The 16,517-nt window shown below is 38.5% G+C and overlaps 1 protein-coding gene across 3 annotated transcripts in view; it reads right to left on the bottom strand.

Annotated features, from left to right (window-relative positions):
- Window positions 1-16,517, bottom strand: part of rxraa (retinoid X receptor, alpha a) — a 140,461-nt gene that overhangs the window by 24,285 nt on the left and 99,659 nt on the right. The window contains exons 1-4 of one of the 3 annotated variants that reach the window (XM_079835308.1): window positions 8,273-8,399; window positions 5,095-5,245; window positions 3,390-3,569; window positions 829-998 (exon numbers count right to left, since the gene is read on the bottom strand). In XM_079835308.1, the coding sequence (XP_079691434.1) occupies window positions 829-998; window positions 3,390-3,569; window positions 5,095-5,233 (489 nt within the window). In that variant the 5' untranslated portion in view covers window positions 5,234-5,245; window positions 8,273-8,399. Of the gene's footprint in view, window positions 1-828; window positions 1,014-3,389; window positions 3,570-5,094; window positions 5,246-8,272; window positions 8,400-16,517 lie in introns of those variants that run through there. The other 2 variants (XM_079835306.1, XM_079835307.1) reach the window with 2 other exon arrangements.

A 16,517-nucleotide genomic window follows, 5' to 3' on the forward strand; every position in this document is an offset into this window, starting at 1 on the left:
GTGGCAAAAAGCCAGAATATATAGAAAATAGAGGAAATATGAGACTGCAAGTCAAACATAAACAAAGCTTATAATCTCTATCATTGACTATACTCTATAATTTATTTGTAATTCAACAGGGGGCTGACAGTTGAAGAACAGCATTACAACAAAGAGAACGAGCAGAACTGATAGGTGAACAGCAATAATTGAGCGGTTTTCAAGCAATGCTTCAAACTGCAGTAATTGGAGAAAACAGTCTTTCTTCGGAGACGTGCGCTATGACGTCACGTTTGTCCAAACATGGCTATCAACAAGCTAAATCACTTACATTACACCAAAACAAGCAGAGACAGAGAAGTGGCGTCGTACAGGCAACACAGCATATGGTTCAAGACATCTTAGCTCTGGGGTTTCTTCAATGTCCCAAGTTGCTCTTGTAACTAGGCCCACACTCATTCTGCCCCCACAGATTTACATAGAACTAGAACATCCAATGTGCTTCACACCATTTAGCTCTTGAGTGTTTGATTATTATATATATTTAAAAAGAATTATTAAATATATATTTTGCTACTCTTTATTGACAGAACAAAAGAGAAAAAACAACAAATAATTTGGGGATCGAAATAAGATGTAGGTTGAACCTGTGTTTCTTGCATGAGCACTACGAGTCAAAGAAGTCAAAGCTAACCATTGTTTCAAATCTCCAACATGCAAAATGATTCTTCAATGTATCTCAATGGGTCTTAAGTATACAAGGGGTTCTTAACTTTATCATGGTGGATAGAAAACCTGAGGTGGCTCCTCAGTCTTTCCAGTGCACAAAGAGGAAGTGATGTCACTTACTGAATTCGAGGGCATAGGTACATTGGTCTCAATGTAAGTCTCCGTTTTGGGCTCTACGGCAAGCTCCGCCTCCAGGATCTTCTCCACAGGCATGTCTTCATTCGCGCTGCTGGTCGACTCCACCTCATTCTCGTTGCGGTCCTTGGCTCGCTGGCGCTCCTCCTGGACGGCTGTATGTAACAATACTAGTCACGGTCACTACAGTTAGTCAATCATGAAGTCAACACACATACACACTCAGATCAAGCTAGTACTCTAATAAACTGCACCTCAGATTTTATTACTTTTTGACCCCCAAATATGATGGACTCCCAAATATGGCTATCCCCTTGCGAGGTACCCCATGGAAAAAAAACTAATTTGCTTATATATTGTAATATAAGTTAGCGCAAATTATCAAAACATTATCTTGTAAATAATAACTTGTATATTTAATACACCCTTTATTTTACAATCTATTCAAGTGTTAGATATTTAAACCTGAAGTGAAACACTGCCAGTTAAATAAATAACCAAATCACACACGCACACACACACACGCAAACACACACACACAATGAGTTTTTATATGCGTGTGTATACTGATTTCATTTCCAATTTTGTTGCATGACAGAGTGATGTTGTAACATGTTTCTTGTCTCTGTGGGTTCCTCCAACAGGCTTTCAAAGACCAGACATTTGATCAGCTCAGAGAAACAGGAAGTGGTTAGTGTTGAACAGTCACTCGGTCTCACTGTGGCCAGAACACTATTAACCACAATCCAAGCCCCTGTGGTTAGAGTGCGTATGTGCCGAGCACAGTTCATCCAGAAGACTCTGAACCCAGTCCCTATTCACAGCACATTCAAACACACAAACACTAAACGTTCGCTTTTCCCTAACCCATCGCTATTTTCCTCAACGGCGAGTCGCAGAGGTACCGCGCTGGTGGTAAGGGGGTTCAGAAAAGGGGGATTCTGCTTTACGGAAAGTGCTGTCTGGAGGTCAGCCCAAGGGTAAAATACTTCTCCAGGAGTCAGAGAGAGGTGAGAGGGGCTGAAATCACGTTAGCTTTATTTCCCCTGGAGAGAAGGAGAGCATAAATTCATTTAATCCTGTTTTTCTGCAGATTCGCTCAGCTCTTTTTTGGGGGGAGCGTGGCCCAGCTCTCCCATGCCTCGGGGTACGGCGCGAGCTTATGGGATACGAAACAGGCAAACGCAAGCAAATGATCATATCCTTGAAAGAAGCTGTGATGATATAAGCAACGGAGACAAAAGGTTGCACTCAGGTCATAGACAGTGGGTGTGAGAGCGAGACGTCATGTACGTATGATCGCAGTGCTCCCTTCGTCTACAGGGGAAGGATTTTCTCTCTCACATGAAACAGGAGCTAAAGAGGTCTGCACGTGTGTGTTGGCTACGCAATCTATAGCCACAATATATAATTTATATGGCCGCCTGACTGTAAGTCTATATATATATATATATATTTGAGTGCGTTTGAGTGTTAAACTCCGTTATTGTGGCATGCGTCTAGAGAAAGAGAGAACGTGCACGGAGCTGAAAGGCCTTGAATGAAGTGTGTTTGGCTTTAGATAAAACTACTAGAGGATAGAGCGCTGAAATATCATTACCACAAACGATCCTGAGTGTTTGTGGTGTGATCCGCACCACTGTTTTGACTTAGAAACAGTAAAATGGTGCTACCATTGTGTCTCGCGCTGCCGCACTCAGCTACATAAGATTTAATTGGCTCCACCTTAAAAACTGAAAACTAGTCTCCGCAGACAAAATGTTTCTAAGACCAACACTGAAAATTTCTCAAATCTCATAAATCCAAAATTATTCTGTCTGACTGAGGGGCAAAATATAGTCTCTCAGATCAATTTTCCACCAGCTGTGTGCTAAAATCTTCTATTAGCATGTTTAAGCACTTTCTCGTCTTCTTTTTCTTGGGGACAAGTGTGCAAAAAATGCTAATGCCCCTCTTTTCCTAACACAACTCTCACCTCTCCCTCCCTTTCATCTTTCTCTGCCTCAGGTGATGATTTGGGAGACAAGATGGTCTTCTATATTTAGTGACAAAAAAGCCTATCTGAGAGAGAAAAAAAAACATACCACCTTGTATCAATGCACCATTTCCTGTTTTTTTCTTAGTATATGGTGAAGTACACTACCTGGAGTCTCGAGGACAGTCACCGTTCATCATGGACTCGTTGACTGATGTCTCACCGTGAGCAGATCGGCACTAATTAAGCACTGACCTGAAGTCTGACTATTTAATGGCTGATTGCAGTAATATGAATGTTTCTTCTAGAGTCACACAGAGCTGAGATTGAGACTAATAGCGAGGGGGAGTGCATAAAACATCTCGCCCCATGGTGGAAAGCTCAGGTCAGTCAGTGCAAAGAACCATGAACTCCTTCATCCAAGTCCTTATGTACTAACATGAAAGGATGCTAAAGGGGGGTTTATACAGCATTGGAACTCATTCATTTTAATAAGAGCTGGTGGAGAGAATAGTACTATACATTTTCAGAGAGAGAAAGAATCTTCTATCCTCAACTTTATGTGCTGTACCTTCTCTCTTCATGCCCATGGCCAAACACTTCTGATAGCGGCAGTACTGGCAGCGGTTGCGCTGGCGTTTGTCGATAATACAGTCCTTGTTGTCTCGACAAGTGTAGGTCAGGTCCTTACGCACAGTCCTCTTGAAGAAACCCTTGCATCCCTCGCAGCTGTACACACCATAGTGTTTACCTGAGGAATAAAAAAAAGTGCAAACACCGAAGCCTTAGGAATTATGTTCAGCTGTACATTTGTAATAATTTATGGATCACACTTTTGGTGTGATTTGATCCCTCAACCTTTCAACTGAAGTAACTTCTTCTATCCAATCTTAATATTCAGAGACAACTATAAGTATCCACTTGTAGTGTAAACAATGTAAAAAATCTGTGCTGCTATCAAAATATTGGGTAACACTTTACAATAAGGTTCATTAGTTAACATTAGTTAACTACATTAGTTAACATGAACTAATAATGAACTGCACTTATAAATCATTTATTTATCTTTGTTAATGTTAATTCCGACATTTACTAATGCATTATTAAAATCTTGTTAACATTAGTTAATGCACTGTGAACTAACATGAACTAACCATGAACAGCTGGATTTTTATTAACTAATGTTAACAAAGATTAACTAATGCTGAACAGAGGTGTTGTTCATGGTTAGTTCATGTTAACTAATGCATAAACTAATGTTAACTAATACAACCTTATTGTACAGTGTTACCAAATATTCCATCCCGCGCTTAACAAAAACGGTTTAAACCAGCATAAGCTAGTCTTTGTCAGTCTGATTTCTTCCCTGGAAGAAGAGATCTCAATGGGACCTTCCTAGAAAAATAAAGTATACATTTATGTTGTTTAGTTGGTCTAAAACCATCCAACAGACCATCTTTACAAGGCTAGAAGGGGTGATTCAATCTAACAAATCGTGTAAAAATGTATAATGTTTTATAGCAAAATTAAACAACATTTGATAATTGCCTTAATTTTTTAAACAACTGAGAAATTAGCGATCAAATGAGTTTATAATATAAATGGCATCATGTATTCGGTGAATGAGTGTTATGTTGATGTTTTTAGTTCTAATATTCCAAAATACAGCCAGCCTAGATTTTTGACGGACCTGATAACGTGTGAGGGGTGACCTGTTTGATTTTTGGGTAATTATAAAAGGTGCTGGAGAAGTTCAAAATGCTTCGAAACACAAGTTTGGACGTTCAAAAATGCTACATTAAGCTTTCGAAAATTAAGTAAATTTTTTTACCAGGAAAGGGTTTTGATTCACAAAGCTGTTTTTTTGTCTCTTAAAACAATTTTTTTTATTTGAATATTTAAATGAACACACATCCTGGTGTAAATAATAATGGAACAACAGTTTTAAAGTGATTTTTCACTATTACCCCTTAGCAGATTTGGACTCTTACGCCGTGTCTACACTGGACGCGACAAATCGATCCATTGCAAATAAACCAGCTAAAGCTAATTTAAACTGGCCTCCCAGCCTTGTTTATCTGGTCAACCAGTTGAAAAGTGTCGAAAAGACCATCCTGACTTGCATAGAAGACCAGCTAAGACAAGAAAACCAGCTTACGCTGTTTTTATTTTTCTATCCAAAAAAGCCCTGCAGAGCAACACTGGCAACATATGTACATTTGGGCATTAACTATCAGTTTGCACATATACTTTTGCATACAGATGTATCTTGGTACCTGAGGAGCGGTCGCCGCAGATGGCACAAATGTGTTTGGTGAGGGAGAGGGGGGTGCCCGAGGGCTGGGCTGGCACCTTCATCACACCGTTGATGCCCAGGGGCGGCTTGATATCTTCTGAGCTACTGACTGAGTTCATGGGCGAGTTCAGCTGCAAAATATACGCAAACAAACAACACATATCATTTAGACACGTCAACATATCATCTCTAAGGGCCTGGGTGAAAGCGAGCCCCAGTTCCACAAGGCTCTGACTTTTCTGTCAATTACTTCAGAATGGAGCCAGACTCGACCTGATGGGTCAGGGTTAAGATTTCAGATTGATTTTGTGCCGCGAGACCAAGGTTCTCTCATCTGATTTCGCTCTCTCTCCTCCTTTCTCTCAATGTAGGTACAAGAAATGGATGCTGAATGTGTCCCCAGACTCATTTTTTCATATTCAGCACCAGCAGAGCACATGTTCTATGCCAGAACGGCGGCAATAAAATATTTAGCGGGACAGTGGAATAAAGACGTGGTTCTGTTTCTCTCTCTTTCTTTCTAAAATGTGTCTGGCGGGCTACATCCAGATATTTATTTGCTCTTGCATGCGTATTTTGAGTGAAAAGAACAGAGATATTCAAATGACTGTGGAGATGACAGCTAAAAAAATTTATTATTCGATGCGAGCCAATGTTTTTGTGCACATTTTATTCAGTCCTTCTAAGGTAATGACACAACAATTGTGCAAGAAGCAATCACAATAACAGACATCCTGTTCATTTCACTCTACATATTCAATTACACACTTTAATTATATCAGTCACACAAGGGTTTTGAGTAAATGAATGTTGCCGACGGGGGTAGACACTCTGCCTAAGGATCCAACAGGCTGTTCTAAAAAAAAAAAAAAAAAAAACCTGACAGATGCTATCTTGGCTTTGGGGAGTGAGAAAGCCAGTAAAAAGAAAGCATGGTCTCCGAGAAGCGTGGTCTCCATGCATTGGTAACAGTGATGTTTGCATGCATCCTACTTTTTTTTTTGTCATTTCATTTATACTATAGTAGATGTTTTACCAGGGACAGATTTTTTAGGGCTCTTACAAGCGTGACAGACTTAGTAAAGGCATTGGGACTGTGCGCTTTCTTGGCCACGAGACAGAAACACTCATGTGAGAGCCTCCATAGTCTTGTTCTCATGCTTTAGCCAGAACACAGCTAGCAGTCAAACTATAGAGAGGGGCATGATAAAGACCCCATTTAGACCAAAAGGAGCATCGTCACTTCCCACTTCACACCACAGCTACGTGTTGATGTGAGTATGTGAGACATGCAGACTTGCTAGACTTCTGCAGAGTGCCATATAGCCAGAGGACACTGGACACAGACAGACCACACTAGCCCTATTGAATTGCCACCACAATGTCATTTCCTTCACTTTTAAAAAGATATGTTTTTTTAAACAGCATTCTGTGATGTCATTTTCAACATTTCTTTAATAAAGAATGTTAATTTCCCAGCCAGAATTATGTGTATCTTAAACACAAAATTAAATATTATACACACTTAAAAATATCCTGCCCATGTGATATTTACTTTGTTTTCAATCACACATCACATTTCATATTTCACTACTGGTTGTAGTGAAAATGACTCTAGTTTTCAGCTTATCATATATTTTTTCAAATGTATTAATATTTTCTATAAATGAACTTCGTGTTTTAATACAATTGATATTAACATCTATATTAAATGCATTTCAATTCCAAAAAGAATGAAGGCATGATAAAAAGGCAGTTTTAATTTGACCTTCAGACAAAAAAATCTAATCTATAAGTCTTAGAAATAAAAAGTGTGCAAAGTTGTCCATTTTGAAATAGAAGTGTCGAAGTGTGAAGAGTTAAAGAAATACCCGCATGTGGAAAGACTTAATATAGTTAACAACCCTTACATGTACATGATTGCATCATCCCAAGAACATGTGCATGTGTTCACACGTGGCTGCACACACCCCTTTAACTCATGCATGGACACACACTGTAATGACACGGCCCACTGATGACCACAACATGCCCTGAATATAGAGACTGAATGCTGAAACTATCAGATCAACTGCACAAAAAAGACAAGACAAACAAACAAAAACACTCAAAGATGGGACTTTGTCAAAAACATGATTAACACTCCTCTTTCATTCTGTATGATGATTCATTCCATCCATCAAAAAAACTAACAGGCAAAACACTGTGGACAAAAGCCCCTGTACTTTCACTTTGCTTGATTTATGATTTCAGAAATGGTCATTGTCCTTGAAAAACACTGAAGGCACTCAAGGCTGTAGGGGCAGTAACAGTGCAGCCCATTCTCATGGAGAGGTGTTAATGATGAGCGAGCAAAGAAAGGATGGGCGGCAGTAAATCACACATGCCATTCTTTATTTGGAGGCTGTCAGTTTGCGAGAAATAAAACGCTTTTTGTTATACATTTTTGTCTGTCTCTCCAATGAAATACAAATACTCATAGGGACAATTCACTTAGAATGAATTGAGCCTGCTGCTAGAGCTATTTATTTGGACACACTGCCTGCATTAAATGCCAGATTCACTAAAGCAAATTAGGTAACGGTGCAAATGTACCCACAAAATCTCTGCTAAACTAAGGGTACGTTTACAAGACAGTGATGTACTAAATGCAGAATTTTTTCCTTTGCATTTCTCGTATACAGACGACATTGTCAAAATGATCCTAGTTCACACGGATCCGCAACTAAATGACTAAAAAGGCCATATTATACTTGCCACGCCAGTAATTGGCGATGACACTTTGTAAAGAAATACTAGTAGAAATACTTTGTAAAGATGCTAGCAACATCAAGGTCATTATGCATAAACTGATCAAATGTACACCTTGAATGCAATTTAAGTTGCTTTTGGTGAATGTGTCTGCTAAATGCATAAACATGAAATGTTTACTAAGTCATTATTTAGAGTTTTCATAAAAAAAAAGAGAAATGCAAAAAAGGCTGAAGAGAATGACCATGACAAGATGCAGGTTTAAGTTGAAATACTGCACGCAAGAGTGGTGCAGCTATTCGTCCATCAGTCTCTCACACTTGACCTATGCACACATATGCAGACATTGTGTGTTAGTTCACAAACAAAAGCAGCTGTTAAAATGAGCCTTCGTCTCCACTTCATACCTCAGTTTCTCTGTTTTGCTGGACCTCTGTAGTTTGTCTCTATCAGATGCAAAGCTGCACTATCAGAGGACTCTATCACAGTATGGCTATTTTCAACATGCAACTCAATCTGCCCAAACTCCCTCTCAATGCTGTGTTTGTGTGTAGGGGTGTATGTGTGTGTTACAGAAGGATTAAAAGGTCTCAGTTCTGTGACTGTAAATAGAATAATCCTCCCTCCCATACATGATCACACACTCTTCTTTGAGGGGTAGGGTGTCAGACAAGTGCCCCGAGTAAGAACAACATGATCAGCCAGCCGTGCTGTGACACTTAAGCTGTACGGAGAGGAGGGGCATCCCAAAAGTTCAGACATGTAAACATGTACAATTTAAAGATGCACACACACACACACATACACACACTATGTAGACAAGCTTCTGAAAAGGCTGACTTGCATTGCTTTCAAGGTATAGCCTACATTTAATCAGTTATTGCATTCCCTGGGGGGAAAAAAACATGACCTTTGCATTGCTAGCACCATTGCTACTGTCTGAGCTACAGGAAGGTTCAAGGGCTCATAATACAGGCTTTAGGATTGGATATCGAGTTTGATTGACTATTTAAAGATACAGTCCAAAAATTGAAACTTGTGTAATTATATACTAATGCCCCTTTTTACAAGATGTAAATAGGTCTCCTTTATACCCCACAGATAATTTTTTATAGCATGTTAAAATTGTCACTTGAGGGTGAGCAAAAAAAAAAAACACGTGCCGTTTTTGTGTGTCCCTTTAAATGCAAATAAGCTGCTGCTCCCAACCCCCTTTCAAGAAGAGGGCGGAGCTTCAAGAGCTTGTGTTAGCAGTTCCGATTACCTCACACAGACACCACTGAAAAGGTCATAAACTGTTCAGCCTTTTATTTTCAAACCGGAGTCGGACAATGATGGAGAGACTCAAGAAGAAGTGACAACATGTCAAATGCAAGTCTTCAAGTCATTAGCTATGTTTCCATCCAAAGTTGCGAATATAATGTATGCGCAAAAATGCAATATCGCATAAAACATTTGCGAATAAAGCACAGTTTCCATCCAGTGAGTCCAAGAGAACATAATCGTCACTTCCTGATAAACTACCGCTAAAAAATCACTAAGAAACATAGGAGAAGCCACCATATATAATTATTTTTGTATATAATAAATTATTTGCGTCTCAGAGAAACGTGTGCGTCTCAATAAACTTGTTTGTCATGCTTTCAGAGGCAGATGCTGCTGTTTGGGAACGCAGTCGTGTAAGAAAGTTCTAGGAGGGAAATATACCGAGCATCTCGCTTCCGTAGCCTGATGGCAAAGACTGAAAGACTCAGGAGGAGTTTCTTCCCCCAGGCCATCAGACTCCTGAACTCAGTCACGTGACTTCACTTCACCCCGCACACGCATAAACATACAGTTTTTTAACATTAACATCCACATACTGCCATTGCACTGCACTTTACGTTCCTATTGTTACTGCGTTACAACCTGTAATAAACCTTGCACATTATACTTCTTTATATATATATATATTTATGTTAACCACTTATTTCTAAGTCTACAGTTTATCTCACTTATCATATCCACTTATTTTTTTATATTTTTTATATTTTAATTTTTATATTTTTATTTTTATCTTATTTCCTATTTTTATCTTTTACTTGATTTATTTATAATTCTACTTATGTTAATACTTTTTATTCTAATTTTATTCTATTTCTATTCTAATTTCTTGTAACTGTTATTTGCACTGTCCATGGAGCGGACCTGTTTACATTTCACTGCCAGTTGTATATTGTGTATATAACTGTGTATGTGACAAATAAAACTCTTGAATCTTGAATCTTGAATCTTTGACAACAGACTTCTAAATGACCAAAACAGCATTTCAGATGCTGTGCAAAACAAGATCTTTCTGCTGGTTAGTACAGTTATGCTGTTACATCACAAAAATCAGATGATTTTCTTTATGCGCATCAAGAAATTTATTTGGTAAATGCGTTTCCATCGTAGTTTATGCGCATGTTTTCGTATCGTATATAAAATGTATCCTACTCAAACGAGCGCGAAAATGTATCCTACTCAAACGAGCGCATACGTTTTTAATGCGCATTTTTAGAATTTATGCGCATCTTGCCGTTTCCATTCAGCATTTTTTGATGCGATATGCCAAAATGCGCATAAAAATAGGTGGATGGAAATATAGCTAATGATTAGCATATTCTGTCATGATTATCTATAAATCGCTCATGTCGGAACTGTTGTAAAATGCCTACAGAGCCAGAGAATATATGCTGCTGAAGATAGAACAGGTATAGTTTAGTTTAATTACAGTTTTAACTTATGTTGTCACCTTGCTTTTATGACATGCTATTGCATTTGTGTTACGTTCTATATTGCAATAAATGTGGCGGATGCGACATTGTAAATGTGCTCTACAACAACAACTCTTCCTCTTCTCAACATGGCCTTTGTGCGTGTTCCCGGGGGCAGGGTTTATGTACATTTTAGGGTTTGTGATGTCACTAACCCGTGACTAAGCTCATTGTAGTCCCTAACAGGTGCTTGTTGTAGTCCTTAAAAAGATATTTCTTTAAAAGAAAATATATCCTTTTGCTTGGAACTTTGTAACTTTGCAGATGTTGTTTATGCTCAAACTGCAACATTACACACTAATGGCACTTTTCCATTACCAGTACCAGCTGAACTCGACTCGACTCGTCTCAGCTTGGCTCGCTTTTAGTTCCGTTTTCCATTGCACATAGTACCTCCACAATTGTACCTGGTCGTCATAGCGACGCCGCAGGAAACTTTTTTGTTTCTCGTTGCCCCATCAAGCTCTCGCTGGATCCTCTCTTCGGCAACCAAACAAAGGAAACCTCCTCGTTTGACCACGCCGTATTCTTCCGAGTTGCCATAATAGTAATGGGTATATTACGCAATCTCTGGCCAAACTATTTAAAAATGGCAGGGTTATTCAGGATACTCCGTCTGGTGCGTGCAATGATGACGCAGTGAATAGTGATGATTCTCTCTGACCAATCAGCAGTCTGCCTATTTTCACGTCCCATTTTAGTATTGCCTCAGCTCGCTCAGAACCTCGCAGGAGGTGATATGAAAAAAAGTATCTGGAAGCAGGTACAGGTACAACTTTTACACAGTGGAAAACCAAACAAAGGCGAGTTGTGCAGTGGAAAAGCACCATAACTAAAGTTAAAAAAGTGAAATCATAATCAATGACAACTTTAATCAGGGCTCCAAACCGTTTCAAGAAACGAAAACCAAACAACGGAAATGAAAGAACGAACTGGAACATAAACAAAATCAAGTTACGCTTATTTTAAATTACTATTGACCGGTTAATAACGTTTATCGTTCAGTTTAATATTTAAATTTTTTTTATTCATAAAGTTATGAATTCAAATAGTTTGACCTATACCTTTGCAAATGTAAGGCTGATGCATCCAATGTGAGTGAAATGCCTGCGCTCAGTTGTCAAGTCATTATAGATAAGTCGCAATGGCTTTTGGATCTCAGGAGTTTTTCTGAGGATGTGTCACCAGCAGTTAAAGCATTACTTTTAAATGAAAATGAATGGTGGGCAATATCCAGCATGGTGTCGGTTTTGAAACCAGCAAAAACTGCAGGTTAGTGTAGAACTGCTACTAGTCAGGAAATAAAATATTATAATAAAAAAACAAGAACTGTATTTTATGTATGGTCAGAGACTTGCATTGTCATCATATTATTACCCCCCCCCCCAAAAAAAAAAATCAGGCTCAAATGGTGTCATGAGGTTTTTTTTACCAGTAAATGTCGGAAATTGTGTTTTGTCCAACATTAACGACCGCATCTGAGGCAGTAACTGCATTGCATTGTTCTCATCAACTTGCAGCTTACAAAGTTTATTGTAGTTATGTGGACACTCAGTTTTTCCTGTCGTTTAATACATTTGGCCAGAATCTTGTGATATACAATATGAAATGCTATGCACAGGCTGTATTGGCTATGACTAGATGGCAAATAACAGACTAAAACTCTCTCTTTTCTCGCTTTTTCTCAAATACATAAAACATTAGCCTTTACAAACATTGTGTTTTTTGAGTAAAGAAAACACTGTACTTTTTCAAAGAACCCGTTCTTTATTTACCCTTGCACTGCAAACAGCAGAGAAAATGTGTGCAGCACTTCACTTACGATTGAGGCGGGTGGTACAAACTACATGGTAATGTTACAAAATACTGAATCTACTCGAAGTGAACCAAAAGATTTTCCCCCGTTTTTTAAATGACTTGCTATATTCCTAATTTAGTTTTGGAGGTCTCCAACGACAGGTTTACATGCATCAAAGGTCAAAAAGAGAGTTTAATTTTCTCATAATATACATTGCACATCACAACAATGTTCAATGATTCTCAAACGACTCGATGGATGAATCAGTCACTCTAAATACCTCCTTTCCGCAAGCTACTCTGCTCTGATTGCAGGGTTTTTCCTACATTGAATTTTTTTGGCGGCCGCCAAAACAAATTTTTGTCCCGCCAAAGCCTTATTTGATCAGTTATTGTGATTTATGAGTGATGTAGAACAGATGACTGCTGCACTTGAGTTAACTGAGTGACAGAGAGAACGACCAGTGAGCTCCTCCCCCGCTCGCACGCTCTCTGTCTTCAAAATAAGCATTCTTAGCTTTCTAATGTTTCACGCATTACATTACGTTAATCAAAATCAAAAGGTCGGAAGACCGAATCCATGTTGCATGTGGCGCTATCAGACGTGGCGCTATCAGACTATTATACTTGTGATAGAGTGGGACACTCTGAAGGGGATAATACTGGTCTGGCAGTTTCCTTTGACAGGGCTCCGGTCAGAGAGAAGGGCACGGAGAAGTTATTCCAGCAAACTTTAATATTGTAGTTTGGGTACAATCATTGGTGTACAAATAGGTATATAGGTGGGGTGTGTGTGTATGTGTGGTTTTCGATTAGGTTACGCACACGCGAGCCACCATCCCACAGAATGCGGAGTCGGCAATGATGATGTGATGCGTTCGGAAAGGATATGACATCATTACATTCTCAAAATAAAATGTCAGGAATAAAAGACTTTCTGACAATACTATTTTTTAATATTGATATGTTTACCAAAACAATTATCAGTAAATAGTGTAAAAATGAGGAACAAAAACAAACATCAAGGTATCAAGATAAGCAAAAGTTACAAACTTTCTTTGAATTTATTTCAAATTGATTGTCAGTATTGCACTTGCAGATCAAGTGGGTAGGGTATTTTTTTTTTACCGTGCGTGTGTGTGTGTGTATGGATGACCATGTCTGTCAGCCACCACCAAAGACCATTTTTGACCCAGGAAAAACCCTGGATTGGTCAGATGGCCCAGCCTGTTGTGATTGGTCCACTGCGTAAAGTGTCTTTCGGAAGCAAAAGCCCATTCCCATAACTGAACTCCAGCTCTATCAGGAGGCTTCCTAAAGCTCTGCGATTGTACACACTGTAAAGACAGTAACGATGATGTCGATTTTACACCAATCCCAGCGCGAGTCCGAATCGATGATGAAACTTTGGAAGAACTATTCAACCCAAACCTTGAGCAGGACGTTTCTCAGTGATGTTACTCAGGTTGAGGTACATTATGAGACGTTTCAACTGTAATTCCTCACCATCAGTATTAACAAGTGTGCGTCCATCAACAAATCCGTGTGCGTGTTTCTAATTTATTGCGGTGCACATGCGGGAACTGTATCAATAACAGCGCATACGGTAGCAGAGCACTAACGTGAATGACTGATGAAACATTAATGTTTGCAAAACAAATCTTGCTCCATCCTTTATCCTTACTCAAAGTAGTAAGAATTACAGTCAATCTGCATTAATAGACACCGTTTTAGATAATAGTGGCCCACAGCTGATTTGCAGTAGTATTTCAGTGAGACAGTAATAACGTGAGTTAGCCGGTTAGCTAGAGACCTACACAATATGAAACACCATAAACACATTGTAGAGCACAGCGTCTTCTGTGGATACTGGATAGTATACGTCGAGGAGTCGGCTGCAGTGTTTGAGGTGGTTCAAGTTCTCCCTGGTGTCTGCAAACGCAACATGCTAATATTTCGTCTTGACGTCACAACGAGACGGCTTGCGATTCATTTTAAAAACGATTTGTTTAATTGACTCAGAGTCGACTCTTACTTTTGAGAGACAATAACTTTATATACGGTGCACTTTCAGATTTAAAACTTTGCAGGATGTTTTCATTTACATAGAACTGTTACATACTACATGAAAGGTAATTTTCTAAAATCCATAATAGGGGCACTTTAAAAACATGCATTCAATTTCTTCAATTTTCTTGTCTTATTTTTGGTATTGTAATAAAAAAAAGAAAGTCTCATGGGTCTGACGAATTGAGGGTGAGTAAATATTTTTTCCCCGATTTTAAGCGAACTAGACTTTTCATTACTCGCATGTATGTAATAGCTTGTTTTATCATTATGTGCCAAAGCTGCTGAGCAGAAGACAGAGAACCAAGTTGTCAGCACCTCTAGATCTGTATATCTGTGATGAAACGGATAACAGGGTCAGAGAGTGTTGACTCGGGAGAAAGAACAGAAGCCTTGACATTAAAAACTCACTAACAAAAGGAAGTCCTGGCAGATCTAAGCATCAGATACCGCACGACTTATCTTGCCAAGACTGTATGTCCACCCAGCCTGTGCAAGTACGCTATAGATATTGACATTTCAAGTTGCCTAACATAAGCTAGAGACAGAAAAAAGCTGTCATGAAATTGATCTCTATTTTAACAACAGTCAAGCAATGTGTCACTCACAACGATATAGGCTTAGGGGCCATTCATACAGGATGTTCTTGAATTAAAAGTAACAAAATGGAATGCATGTATTAAAATGTGTAAATATTTTTAACTTGACATTTAATGACGCTTTTAGTGCGAGATGCAAAAAAATAAATAAACTGCCAGTGGCATCAAAACAATGAAAAACAGTCAAAAAAGCCTCTCTAGTGCGTTTTACTTAGAAAAACAACATAAAAGTATGCTAAATTAATTTGTGAATACATTTACATTCAACGTGTTATAATCTAGCATGGATTAATGTTTTTTTTGTCTTTTGTTTCTTAGTGTAAAGCTCAAGTTTCAGCCCTATATGGACCGCAGGTTCAGTCTGAAACTTTAGACTTGGTCCAAAACACATGAATCTGATTTTGTTTCAGGATTCAGACTTGAACAATGCTTAAGGAGAACTTATATTCTCCCAAGAATGGATACATTTTATGCGATACGAAATGCATACCTGGCAAGGTATGTCGATGCACATCACACAACACAAAGAGAGTAAGAGCATAAATCTGGAACCTTAGAGGAGCTTAGCTGTACTTACCAAGTCGAAAAACAGACTTCCCTCCAAAGGACACTTCAAAGGGTAACCCAAATCTAGCAGCAGCAACCTTTAACACGCGCTCTCTTCTCACAACCAGCAAGCAACTTCACACTGCAGTGAACTGGAGTGCACTTGACTGGAGTGTAGTGTTGTTTTTGGCGGCCTGTTTTAATTTTAGTTTTAGTCTAGTCTTTGTGTCAAGCTGTCATTTTAGTTTTTATTAGTTTTAGTCATAGTCATACTCTTTTTAGTCTAGTCAAGTTTTAGTCGACTAAAAGTCTGAGCATTTTAGTCTTATTTTAGTCAGAATTATCTATGACTATTTTCGTCTAGTTTTAGTCGACGAAAACTGATGACATTTTAGTCAAGTTTTAGTCAATGCAAATTGTATTTTAGTCTCTTTTTAGTAATGCAATTCTATTTAACCCAGTCAATGTAGTATAAGTACGTATTATAGACAAAACCAAAATCTTCTTTTAGCCAAACCCATTTCAAACAAGGTTATCTTATTATATTATTGTTACCTTAGACTCAAGAATACATCCATTCCAGACACGGAAGACGCTCTGATTTGAAGTTACAACATATTTATTTTACCAACTAAACATGTTAAAAGTACACACACATACATTTAAATTAAATAAATAAAAACATTGAGATGTCTCTTAAGGTTTGTGGTGTTTTTTCCTGTGATTTTCGTGGCCACATTTTTCCCTATCTATTTCCACAACACCCGTTTTATTTTCCACTTCAATGTAATAAAAGTTTTTCCAAATGTCTTAATAAGAATAAATGCATTTTTAATTTAATAATAGGA

This window comes from Gobio gobio (genome assembly GCF_949357685.1).
Source record: "Gobio gobio genome assembly, chromosome: 14".
In the NCBI taxonomy this organism is placed as follows: Eukaryota; Metazoa; Chordata; class Actinopteri; order Cypriniformes; family Gobionidae; genus Gobio; species Gobio gobio.